This window comes from Oryzias latipes, chromosome 3 (assembly GCF_053564925.1).
Source record: "Oryzias latipes strain Hd-rR chromosome 3, Olatipes_Hd-rR_3.1".
In the NCBI taxonomy this organism is placed as follows: Eukaryota; Metazoa; Chordata; class Actinopteri; order Beloniformes; family Adrianichthyidae; genus Oryzias; species Oryzias latipes.
In genome coordinates, this window is record NC_136239.1 from 18383609 (window position 1) to 18396943 (window position 13335).

Genomic DNA, 13335 nt, shown 5'->3' on the forward strand with positions numbered 1-13335 from the left:
TCTTGTTATGAAAGAACATATGAAGACAAAGTAAAAAAAAAAGTAGCATCTATTTTTCCAAGGCAGCTGTTTATTGTCAAATCAAGAAAGAACTACACACTTTCACTCTTGAGTTTATGTATTTATGTAACAAATACAGGATGACCTGAGTTCAACAGCCTGCAAATTCACCAGGAAAAAAAAAGCTTCTATTTTCACTAGATGTGCCTTTAAAAAATGGATTGGAGTTGAGTTGCAAAACAATTGCTTCAGTCGGAACAAAACACGTTTCCTCAGTCAGAAATGAAACACACCTTTTGGCAGAACCAGACATTAACTCATCAATCAGAGAGCTTTGTGGCCCTTGATGTGCCTTTTGTATTCAACTATAAATAAAAACTCTATTTAAGGAGAAAAAAAGTGTCCTATTTTAGGAGAAGCAGACCCGAAAGCAACAAAGACAGCAGTGTCCCAGTTTTGATAGGAGGGAGCTCAGGCCTTAAGGCTCGAGTGGCACAAATGACAATGTTACTATGAGCTTGGTGTGTGCAACTAAAAAACTTAAAACCATGAGGTAGAGTCCAACTACCGTTTTGGGATATTTATCAGACATGAACTTCAAGCTCTTACCTATAATTCCACTATCCTTGCTCTCCAAGGTCGAGGTGGGGCTTTGAGATGGAGGGCCGGGGCTGTTCCCAGGTATAAGCCCAGCGGCAGAGCAACGTGCAGGGCTGCGGGAGGGGCTGCAGAGGGTTCCACTCGGGCTGGTGCTGGATCCGCAGTGAGGAACAGATAAGGGCAAAGGCTGGGGCAAAGACTGGCCTCCAGCACTGGTGCTGAGGGTGGATGTGGGGCTCTCTGAACAGGGTGAGGTGGTGCTGCAGGTCAGAGTGGAGCTGGGACTCCCCCCCTGGGTAAAGATGTCACACTGTTAAAGCAAAGCAGAAACAAAGATATGTAGTTAAGCTGAATGCTCTAAAAAGAGAGATAAAAAAGTAGGAAAAACGATACATATTTTGGTGACTCAGGCTTAATTGATAAAGCTGTTTTTGGTGATCTTGCATATTTTATTGCAAATGAGGTCAGAATTTTTGTAAAACAAACTTTATTTAAATTAAACAAGTCCAAACTTGAAACATCTTCCAGATCACAGAATCATTGCATTAAAAGACTTCAGCTTTTCTGCCTTTATAAAACATAACTGTACACGTATTTACAATTTTTCTAAAACCACTGACTGATTATTTTTGTTGTTTTACAAAATTAGACTTATTACTGAAAAACACTTCTCCATTGTCCCAGCTTAAAACTGATTACATTTATGCTTAAAACTGATTAAATTTTAAGCTGATTCTGAAAACGGATTCTTAAAGGTTTCTTTCATAAATCCTTTTTGATTACTTATTTGTAGAATGATATAGTTTGTTTTTTCCACAGTGTTTTTTGTTACAGTACTAGTATGAGTATTGGATTTGCAATAAATGTACTGCTTTTCTGTGTAAAATGATGGCATTCACTATATTTGCATAAAGGTTTATTCACAGAACAATAACTGAATGAACAATAAAGGTACAATGAATTTCTTTTCTCCAGAGTTTTCATTATTACTTTTTTCTAATCTATATGTCTACATATTAAGTGTACATGTTAAATCTTCATCAGTTATTCAAAATGTATTTGTTTTGGAGGATTTCAAAGTGATCATTTTAAAATATCCTAATACTTTTGATCAGAAATTCGTCTCCTAGTTTTATCAAACTGTGGTGATAGTCAATAATGTCAAACCTTTTCTTCATTTATAAAACTGTATTTCAAATTACAAGCACCTCAAATGATTCTTTTTTTCCAAAATAAATGCATGTTGAATCTTATAGGTTTAGACCATCTTACAATTTTGTTGACATGAGAAAGAGTACAGGTCCTTAATTAAATCGTGTGGCATCCTAAAACATTCTTTAAACTCCAAAACTTGCCTGATTAACTCCTGTTAACAATTGTATACATTCATTTATCAAATTTCACACAGGAACACATGATTGTACTTTATTTTCCTAATTCAATTCTGAGACTACAAATGTAATCTAAACTAAACGTACTTAAATAAATTCTTCACACTGTTATCTGTCTTTTAAATATAAACACAAAGAGATACCAAATAGCTGATGTTAAGGGTCAAATTTGGGTCATATAGATAATACCTATGATAAAAAGAAAGAGAACATTGAAACAAAGTACATGTGCTTCTAATTTGATCGTAACTTTCTATCAGGGTGACAATAAATTAATTATATAATAATATAATGTTTCTTTTGAATATTCATTGGCTTTAGAGTGTTTTGCTCACATTAATTTTTTCCTGTGAGCAATAAATAGTCTGTGGACTTGCTGCTGGCCTCCAAAAGGGGCGGATTGGCATGGGGAACCCATGTGACCCAAATAAAAGCAAGTGACTCTTCAGAGCGCTGGCTCGTTTCTGAAGAGGCTCTGTTTAAGTGAAACTCTTTTATTTCAAAAATGTTGTAAATGAATGGTGTCAGCTGTCATCCATTCAGCATAACTTTGCTCTACATGACAGTGTTTGCCCTCATGGCTGCTGTTTCGTGTGAATGAGTGTTTGAGGGAGCATGCAGATGGGAGCTGAAAGAATAGATCCAGTTATTTTCATCCAGGCTGGTACTTGCCCCATTTTTGAGTATCTACCAGGGTTAAACTGCTCTTCCACTCTTGGCTCAACACGTAATGACTAAAAGGATTGTGAGTTTTTACTGTAAACTCATTTTGTAGTAAATATGAGGACAAATCTTACAGTTATTTGTTTCTAAATGCACAGAATATACAATGAAGGCAAAAAGATTAAGTGTTTATGATACTTTATATCATAAAATGCACATTTAGTTTGACCTTTGTTAGTACCATTACCGTGTTTAAAGTATTTGTCCTAAAACATACTAAAACTGTTTTAACTCTTCAAAATAAAAGCTTGTTTCCTATTAAATAAAGCTTTTTTTTCTTCAAAAATGTCATAGCATCATAATGTTTTTAAAGAAGAGACTCAAGTGGAATAAAATAATTGAGGATAGTGCAAGTTTGAAGAGAATAGTCGTTTATCTTTTCTAAATTAAGATTAATTCCAGAACCACTGTGTGGAAAAATTGAGTGCCCACTTTGTTCAAGGATTCTGCAAATCAAATATACTTGATTGACAGCTCATCAGTAAAGGTGACCTTTATGAACATTTTGGTAATTCCCTCCTCAGCAGTGCCAAGAAATAGAGACTTCAGCGATAATCATAAATAAGAAAATGTTTCTCCCCATCAATATAGAAGGAAGAGTTGTAAGAAGTTTAGTGTTTGAAAAAGACAGCTGCTCATCATCTTAGCACTGGAAGTTCGCCCAAAGGTTGCACCATGCAATTCTTTAAGACACAGCAGAAAAAAAAAATGTAAGCATCTTGCTTAAATCCATCATCAGTTAGCATGCGAAATCTCATACATGATTCATTTTCTACTGCATCAGTAATCTCTTCAGTTGAAGTGGATGTACCGTACATATTGGGCATGTTCGATGAGCTGCTGGGGGGGGGGGGAAGTCTTGCTTCTTCATAAAGTGAATCATAATTTATTTCAATTTTGCTTATATTTTCCAGCTGATCAAGATTATAGACTTAATGGAACAAGGTCCTTTTGGCTACTTCTAGAAGAAAATCCACCTCAGATCAACTCTTAGGCATAACCTGGATCATTCTTGAGTCTTCTAAATGCAACAAAGTAGTGATGTAGTCCGACTTTAATCAGTCTTATTGCTGAAGCTTGGATGAGGCTACTAAATCTACCACAGTATGTGACAGAAAGCTGCAATGACCCAGTTAAATGAACAGCATCAACTCATTTATGTAGCGCTTCAAACCTCTAATTTTGGCCAAATAGTTCTCAAAGGTCCCAATTTAATTTACAAGCATTTGTAATTAGAAAATATATGGATTTAGCCAGCAAAAACAATTAAGAAGAGAAGGCCATTTTTCTTTTATCAGGTATGCTCTCTGGGTGGTTAAAACCACACGCTTTATAGGTTTCTTACTTTCTGTTGATGTTGCTGATTTCTTTATTAAAAAGCTTTTTTTTTCCACAAAAACTCTAGGGAGGCAAGTCAACAGAATGTATACAGCTCACGGATATTCCCTTTATACTAAAGCCCCATCTTTCTTAGCCAGGACAGCCCACATTCCTCGCATGAGCTCTGCTATCTGTGTAAAGCACACTGAATCTGGAGCTCAGGTGGTGGAATGAGGCTGAGAAAATGGGCCAAGGCTGAGCATTTTAGAGGCACTGAGAGTTAGAGACATATGCACATACATGAGTTTGTCACTAAAGCTCTATTGATTTAAGAAAACACATTGGGATTTCACAGGAAGCCTTTTATGAAACAATCAAAAGTAAGGAAATAAATTTGAATAAATTCAATGTTTTGATAAAAGCTCTAAGATAAAAGTTTATCTCATAAAGCTTCGCTCTTTTTTTAGATGACTTTAAAGCATCGGGCAAGAGCATGGGTATGTGTCCTACCTTCTTTTCCCTTCTGTCCTCCATTGGAGAGCTAGAAGTGCCGGCCGTTGCTTCTCCCAGTAAGAAGCATAGTCTGGTCATCAGTTCCTGGGTGGAAAGGGAGGACCCGAGGTGGGGCTCCGCGCGGAGGTCTGAGGGGTACAGAAATTCAGGACGCAAAGCTTAGCAAGAGCGTCGGAGGAGGCTAACTGAAAGCCCTGTCAAACTGACACTCCCACATCTTCGCTCGTGACTTTCCCTCTGCAGTCGACTGGCAGTAACATGTGCATCCACAGGTCAGCGGAGCCCCAGCTGCACCGATTATGAGCGCACTAACGGCGGCTTTCCGATTCCTGCTTGAGGCAGCAGAAATGGGCTGTTATGAGGTTGTGAGTTTCACTGTGCACACCCGTGCCAGGTGCTCTCGGTTAAGGGACAGTTTGTGAATTTCAATTACCTTAGTGTTGACTCTGGAGTGGAGAAGAAAGCCTTGGCTTTGCCTCCACGATTTCTCCTGGTGAGGGCGGCTGACACAGGCCATGTGCTGCATTCATTTATCACACTTTCAGGGTCCCTGATGCGTTGTCTCCCCTCCCTTAAAGTCTGTGCTCACCTCAGCAAAGCCAGGCTTCAGCAGTTCTCAGTTTTGTGCCCATAGAACTATGACATTCAGCGTTCTCACACCTCATTTATGTACTGTCCTCAGCTGAGTAACATGCATATTAAGTAGGCATATAAACAAGATGACGGGACATCATGGCTTACAGCTCACTCCTCCTCAGTAACATCTTCTCATTTAGACATCACATTCCTTTCGCACTCCCTCCACTGACTCCTTCTCACTTCATCTCCATTCCTCTACCTTTTAAAAAATACTGCATCCCATTGGTGTTTCACAAAACGCAGTTAAGTGTGGGGATCAAGGTCAATTTCTGAAATTCAAGGCAGGAAATTGCTTGTTTTGTCCTCACAGTTTATCTCATCACTCCTGCTAGAGCTGAAAAATCTTTTGAAAACAACTTGTGATAAGATTCAATCAGGAGTAACACGAGGACACTCTAAATGTCCAGAACTATTCATCAAACCACCTGGCAGTTGCCATTGGAAACAGGAAGCTGAGAGGTGCCTGGCAACTGGGATGAAGGATGCCTCATGAAATCTGCTTAGCCTAAAGGTAGTCCTTTGGTCAGAAACACAAAGAAAGCCCCAGAAGATGAATGTCCACCATTATGCTAGGATCTAACCTCTACACTATGAGTAACGTTTACAGAAGTCAGCAGAAGACTCAGCAGGAAAAGCCGGACTGTCAAACACACGCTCACACGAATCCGTGTCCTTAAGGAAAGAAGTTAAAACAAAGCCTCGAGGCAACACAAACACACTCTTTGCATTGCATCGTAGATGATTCCCTTTTCTGGGTCTTCTGCTTCACCTGGATTGACAAACGTGATGTTGAACCCACACCCAAACCCTGCGGTTCTCACCTCTGTGATCTGACTTGCCGCGGCACGAGGCAAAGACAGGAGGATCTCTGGTGCTGGAAAAGCCATCCACATACTCCGGCTTCCTTACCCGTCCTTTGGCCGCAGCAGAGAGGCAGGAGGGAGCAGGAGGGAGAGCAGGCAGGGTGGGAGGGTGGATTTGAAGGGTGGAGAAAGGGAGGGATGGGAAAGAAAGTGACTGAGAGAGATAGGACGGCAAAGATTAAGCTTCCTCTGATGAGATCTGCGGTGCTGAATTTGAATTGTGTCCCAGGAGTATGGGGCTGAATGTAAACAGTATAAACCCTGAATTGAAAAAAAAAATCTCTCCTCTATGGTGGTTAATTTTCTATCATATATTAGTGCTGCTAATGTGTGTGTGTGTGTGTGTGTGTGTGTTAGGTGTGTGTGATAGGAAGAGCTTTACACTTTGATGTGTGTGGGTGTGTTTCAATGTATGCATCATCGGAGGGTTTCAGAAGATTCTTGAGGAGCACAGATTTATTCGCAGACACTGTGGTTTAAATACAGAAATTCCTAAACTCGAGGGAATTCCATGTTTGAATGCCGTTTGTTTCATGGACTTAAAAAGACTGGGCCAGGCAGAACACTGCTGTACACATGAGTCTGCCTGGCCACCATTTATTTAAAACCCCCAACATTGCGGGATGTTGCTGTAATTTTCCTGTCATATTTGCTCAGGTAGAGGCAGTGGCACATGCAATGAAATGTAATAGCTTGTGTTTTTTTTTTCTGAAAGGCTGGCTGGACTTGTTGCAGAACACTGCCACCTAGTGCTTCTTATAAAGACAGTAAACTGTTGCGTTTTTTCACCAAATGGCTTTTGGGATGGAGGGGATTCACAGATGTGGGTTTCACCAGCTGTGTTTTCAGCCTTTAGGGTTTTCAATTCAATTAATGAACTTAATTAAAGTTGATATGACCGGAAAAAAAAAGAAGCGCAGCTGAAAGGTGTACAAAAACAATGAGCAGCTGTGTGTCACACATCATCGCAAATCCTTTCAAAGGCTGCTGATTTGAGTCTTCTCCCTTTTCCCAACCGCGTTACAATTGCAAGAGCGGGTAAGTGAGACTAAAATCTAAATAAATGAAAAGAGAGAAAAATCTGCATTCAAATAATATCTTAGTTTGACAAATTTTATAGAGATTAAACAGAATCCACCAAATAACATGAATTATTTAAAAAGGTTAGATTTTTTTTCTAAGTTAATGTTGTTATTTCCCTTTGAAGTCACACTCTGATCATCTTTTGATCTTTGTTAAAAGTGTTCCCAGTGGGTTTTTAATCATGATTATGCTGTTTTTTGTTGCCAAAATCAAAAAACCTGTGTCGTTTTCTAGGACATAGTTTGGGCAGATCATCAGAAATTTGGCTCTGAGTTGTTGGTGGGTACGTTGGTGTGGAGTGAGCTGTCTCCACTTCCCATCATCTCTCTCCCGGTACCTTACAGCCCCTCACAACCCCAAACATTACTGGTGTAACAAAAATGGCAAGCAATATTGAAGCTATCCAGCAGTACAGTTTTGAGCCAGATACCAGCTCAGATGACGAAAATAAAGATGTTCATGGATCTATTTGTCTACAAGTGGATGCATCAGAATCAGAGCAGGGGGTTTACAGCTTGATGTTGTACCTTCTGCATCACACCTTCAAACTTTTTCAAGCCGTATTTTTTCATCTGCTCATGATTCACAAGGACTTGAATAGAGAAATACCCAGAAATGCTATTTAAATCTTAATTTTCTTTATAAATTTCTTCCCTCATCAGAAAAATACCACAAGGACATGTTAAAAATACCAAACACACAATTTTCATTGGAGTGGGTCTTTAAGGGATTTTGAAACATTATCTACCCAACTTTGGATGAAATGACACTCAATTAGTTACTCAATTAATGAAATTAATTGAAAAGTCATCAACTTTATGCAGAACTACTTGTGTTCAAGTGCATACTTCAATGAGTTTTCAATATTTTTATACTCATACTTAACTATGTTAAGTCTAATAATACATTTCTGTTATGACCTTCCTAATTAATTGATTTCTTCCTTTTAGTTAGTTTGCTAAATTATTTCATTTAAACAATCAGTGCCATGTTTTTAGTGCCCTGAAGACATGGACTAGATGATTGTGTAATGCAGACAGAACTGTCACGTGTATTTAGAGTTCTCTCAATTAAAGCCAGAGCCCTCCTGTCCTCACTGCACCACTCCAAAGGAGCCCCCATCACTGATTTCACTGATTCAGAGATACCTACCTGGGAACTTGACACAGGACCGAGAGGGGGGGATGTCCGCCTGGCGAGGGAGAAGAGGCGACGACGGCAAAGAAATTGACACCCCCTTAGTGAGTCTCATCAGTTTAAATGGGCTATCGGTGTTGGTGGTGTGATTGTGGCTGTGAGTGGCATCCCGGCCTCTTCTCCTCTGCAGGGTGCTAGAGTTGAACACTTCACCTGATTTAGCAGATAGATGGTTAGTTTCCCAGATAATATGTCTGCATAGGTGGCATCACTTTGGGCTGGGGGGGCATATTGCTGTCAATTGAAAGTTGGCAACATCAGAACATCTATTAAACCCATCAGCATCAAACTCATGTAACAGACTTCAATCACTGCAAATGAAACCACTTAAATCATTTTAATGTTCTTTGTAATTACGGCCATTAAGCCTGGCCCATAGCCTTTAAACAAATATTAACTAACACCCATTTGACATTTAAAATTATTGCACACAATTCATACAGTGCACTCAGCAGTAATTCTTTCACCATCTCCTGAATGAATTAGTCTGTTTTTCAATTAAGTTTTATTGTGTACAAAATAAAGAATCATGGGTCCATCATGCGGTCGAGCAAACTCACCCAGTATTCTGTCTACAGCACATGTTTCTAAAGATAAGACGAGGAGCCAAGAGCCATGCCAATCTGCTGCACCACTCTATATTATTTTAATGAGACTGACACACTTCTCTACCCTCCATTCTGTTCTTGTTTCCTGGTGCAGTCCTCCATCTAATATTTATGAGCAACATGGTGGCTTTAATACTAACTTCTGCTTATGTTTAATCTATTCTCTCCATGCTGCAGTTGGTTCAGTCCATGGAAAAGAACAAACGACTGAACCAAAAGTAAAACTCCCAGTGGTCACTGCAGATGCCTCACCTCTCTGAATCCACAGAATGATCTCCTTTAATCCACTCGCAACATTTAGGGAATCTCACTGTTTAATAGGTCATAATGTTTCACTCTAACTTCGCATGACACACTTTTACGCAAGCAGTGGGAGTGCGTGAAGGACAGCATTCACTGAGAAAATTAGGCTAATTAAAAGAGCTCTTGGTAAATCACCCAGGAGAAGAGAAGCCCAGCATTAGAGGCAAAATAAAAAAAAAATGTTATACAGAGTAACATCATAAAAAAGACCTGTTTCTGGACCACATAATTGTAATTAAAGAAAAGAATTACTGTTATAACCAACATGATGCACAGACAGCAGTTCTTACCTTCATGTCTCTGATTCTTTTTTCCTTCTGCTTTTCTTCCCTTGTCTCTCTTGTTTCCAAACACAGCATTAAACATGCTTTTGGTCTTCCTTTCAAAATAAAAGTAAAAGTGCACAGCTTTAATAATATCTATCTATCTATCTATCTATCTATCTATCTATCTATCTATCTATCTATCTATCTATCTATCTATCTATCTATCTATCTATCTATCTATCTATCGTTCGTTACCTGCTTCAATAGCTTCTCTGAAGGCAGCTTAGGTGATGGGAAATTCTTCAAGCTCAAAGTGCAATTAAGAAGGGAGGCGCGACTTCTCCAAATTTATTGACAGAGACCAGCGGGAGCGCGCACGCATTTCTGACGCATCCTCAACTGACCCATTTTTTAGATCAAATTATGGATATGTTTACCTTTGATCACAAATAAGTGACATGTAAACGCGTTATTGCAACCAAAAATAATTAATTACAGGAGGAGCGATATTCAGTGGATGCACGAGAAAAATAACGTAAACTACAACAAATCCTTACCTGCAGAAATGCATTGACCATGGACTATTGAAGAATACAAATTGGTTCAAAACGTGATATTATCTTAATGCATAAGTTGTGATAGATGTAATACTGGTTGTGCCAACTAAAAAAAGTTGTACAAAAATTACATGGTCATTAAGATGGGTACTTTTATTAAATGAAAAAGCTTAATATATTCAGAAATGTATACATACATTGATACATTATATAAATCTATTTTCAAAATGGCTAAAAATAACATTTTTCAACGTGAAAACTAATTGCAAATGCATTTTACCAGCTGTAAACTGGTGTCAACAAAAAACCTGAATGAATTTTTAATAATTTATTTAAGAAATCTGTAGGTGGGCCACGGTTTACTTAACAATGTTTAATAGTCCATAAACAATCACGTTTCCAGGCAGAATGGGCATTTTTTTGAACTGCGTGGTGTCAAGCTGACCGTCGCGTGGCATTAAAACAATTCCTTCATCTGAACACGAGGGCGAGACATTTCTGCAAAAGTCTTATTTCGTCATCAGTGGGCGACAGAAGCTACACGGAAAACTATAAATTGTGAAGCAAACACGTCGCTAGCCCTTTTCCGACCTGCCTCGTGTCTCACCACATGCCGTGAGGTCGCCACGTTTACTTTAAACAAGTCTAAACGTTTCCTAGAACTTGTGACTAGAAAAGTTTTGTAAGTACGCTTCAAAATTAACTTAAAATGTTAGGCGGGGATGCATGAAAGAAAGTAGCTACTTGTACTTGGCACGTGTTGCCTTCTTCTTGGAGTTGGACAGTGCTACTACATTTTTACAATTAAAGTAACGACTTTACGCATTATTAAAGTTACGAAATGCGTGTCGAGTGGCGCGTCCAAATATGATTCACACGAAAAACCCGCTGAAAACCAAAGTGGTCCGGAGATGGTTTATCCCCATAGTTGACGTTCACGGAAACTGAAGACTTATGTAATTTCCTATTTGATTACATTTTCTAGTGCTTAAATGTCAAATAAAATCTGATCCATCACAATGTCCATACCTTACAAGATATCGTGTAGTTTACGTTGATTGTTACAGACTGCATCTTTGACAGCCTGGGCTCTCATCTGTTGGAGACTCTGGGTTTTAATTTTGTAGATGCAAAATTAAATGTCCCCGCGCTTTCTGCTCGCCTTGTCTGTGGCGTCCCAGATTGAAGAGGGGAGGACAGTTCAACACAGTTGCTTTTCTTTAACATCTATGCCTTTATTTTGTTGGTTTTAATTTTTAAATGTAGTTTTTTTATTTCCTTAGAGATGATGCCAGAGATGGAAGATTCTTCAAGAGTTGGTGACTAAGTATTACCGGTAGTCATCATTTCTGATAAATACAGGTGAGTACTTGATCACCCCCCCTAACGTTGTGATTAAACTTAAAGGCCTGCTCCCAGAACACCAGTTTAGCCATGCCAGAACCCATCTAGACCTAAAGTGCACGTCTTATAGTGGGTTTTTAAATCAAGCCAAATTTAATAGCTTTAAATAGACGTGGTTGGCCACTTTCTGCTTGCCTGGTTTTCAGAGGTCTTGGACTTAAGAGCAGGACAGTGGAGCTGTGCGAGATCTGGTGGCCAATGGGCGTGCATGCTGCCCTCTACTGTACCAAGATTTTGGTTAGTAGTGCCTGCACACTCATAGTTTGAGTGGAGCTAGCAATGGCGATCACTCCACTCCATGTGGCGCTGTTGGCACACCCCAACTGGTGCTCTAAGAGTAGGCCTTGTAACTGCATCCACTGATAGACCTGAAGCAGGCTTCATTGGCTTCTGTGTTTGCATAGAGATGCTAAAGTAAGTTTTCCTCTCACTTTCTTTCTGCCTGTTTATGGCAGCACAGAATGAATTGAGGAAAACATGAGCTTGTGGGATGTGATATTAGCTTTTCTTGTGAAACATTCCTGTCTACGGGACTAAATCTGTCTTTCTATTGTATTAAACATGGCTAACTTTGATGGCCTGCTTTCAGTACGTTAGCTGGATTGTGCCAAGGTTCATCTGGCTCCAAAGTAGGTCTGGTTTGACAGCTCTGTCTCTGGGCACTACCTTGCAGAGGTGTGCAAGGCATCAGTCCATGGGATGTCAGCTGCGACTAGATAATACAGAAACCCCCCTGCTGCATAGCAGATGCTCAAAAGACAAAAACTGAAGTGTGGTGCAGGTATAACTGGAAGCAAATACTGGCAGGACTAGACTTTTTCTTTTTAAGGTTATAGATGGTACAACCTTTTTGAGTGGAGGGAGGGATGGCAAACTGTCAACCTACTGTTGCACTCCCATATTTTGTGCAGAGTAGACCCACCATTTCTGCAAATGCAAAACCAACAAGGTGCTTGTATTTCATTGCTTTGAACCCCATTTTCACAAAGACTTCTACTTTTAAAATGACTTGTATTTTCTCTTATAGGTTGTTGGTGAGACTCCTTTGTGTCGAGTGGGTGAAGGATTGGCACGCATTTTTATTGTACCAGCTGTTCAACTGTTGCAATTATTTGTAAAATTTGAGGTTTACCTTTGAGCTTGGTTAAATTTTAATATATCCGTTGACTGTCAAAATAAACTTGGATTTCTGAAGTGAATTTGTTTTTTTCCCTTAAATTAGATGGGGCTATACCACACTATTAAGCCTTGTTTAGTAAATAATATTTATATATATTACCTTTGGCACACAATTTGTTTTAAAGCAATATTTGTAAGCCATTTTTACATCTTGACAGATTACTCATCTGAGGCACCACCCATTTCATGTCATCCTAGAGCCGGCCACAGCCTCAGCAGCCTGTCCGTTGCTCCCACAGATGCAAACGTCCGAACTCTTGCAAAGATGGATGCGCTTACAGTGGTAGACAAAATTGTTGGTACCGCTCAGTTAAAGTCCACAATGCTCACTGAAATGACTTGAAACGTTTAAGTAACAAATTAAAATTTTTGAAAATTAAATAATCTAAATCAGCCATTACTATTAAGTTTTTTAACAAATATTTTTTTTAAAAACTAATGAAATAGGGCTGGACAAAAAATGATGGTACCCATAACTTAATATTTTGTTGCACAACCTTTTGAGGCAATCACTGCAATTAAATGGTTTCTGTATTTGTCAATGAGCCTTCTGCACCTGTCTACAGGTATTTTGGCCCACTCATGAGCAAACTGCTCCAGTTGTCTCAGGTTTGATGGTAGTCTTCTCCAAATGGCATGTTTCAGCTCCTTCCACAGATGTTCAATGGGATTCAGATCTGGGCTCATAG

At 39.2% G+C, this 13335-nt stretch overlaps 1 protein-coding gene, 1 long non-coding RNA gene and 2 other non-coding genes across 5 annotated transcripts in view; 3 read left to right on the plus strand and 1 right to left on the minus strand.

Moving 5' to 3' along the window:
• LOC101156479 (protein TANC1) overlaps positions 1-9865 on the minus strand; it is a 39308-nt gene extending 29443 nt beyond the window's left edge. Inside the window, exons 1-6 of one of the 2 annotated variants that reach the window (XM_020712897.3) lie at positions 9762-9865; positions 9531-9619; positions 8285-8482; positions 6008-6100; positions 4545-4675; positions 610-910 (exon numbers count right to left, since the gene is read on the minus strand). In XM_020712897.3, the coding sequence (XP_020568556.1) occupies positions 610-910; positions 4545-4675; positions 6008-6100; positions 8285-8482; positions 9531-9606 (799 nt within the window). In that variant the 5' untranslated portion in view covers positions 9607-9619; positions 9762-9865. Of the gene's footprint in view, positions 1-609; positions 911-4544; positions 4676-6007; positions 6101-8284; positions 8483-9530; positions 9687-9761 lie in introns of those variants that run through there. The other variant, XM_011490573.4, reaches the window with a different exon arrangement.
• Positions 9866-10604: 739 nt separating this feature from the next.
• On the plus strand, positions 10605-12661 carry LOC101158341 (uncharacterized). The gene is made up of 3 exons (XR_177336.5): positions 10605-10745; positions 11347-11425; positions 12495-12661. It is a non-coding gene; the product is annotated as an uncharacterized LOC101158341 (long non-coding RNA).
• LOC111947251 (small nucleolar RNA SNORA31) lies at positions 11132-11265 on the plus strand. Its single transcript, XR_002873071.1, has one exon. It is a non-coding gene; the product is annotated as a small nucleolar RNA SNORA31 (small nucleolar RNA).
• LOC111947250 (small nucleolar RNA SNORA31) lies at positions 11818-11948 on the plus strand. The gene has a single exon (XR_002873070.1). It is a non-coding gene; the product is annotated as a small nucleolar RNA SNORA31 (small nucleolar RNA).
• Positions 12662-13335: the final 674 nt, after the last annotated feature.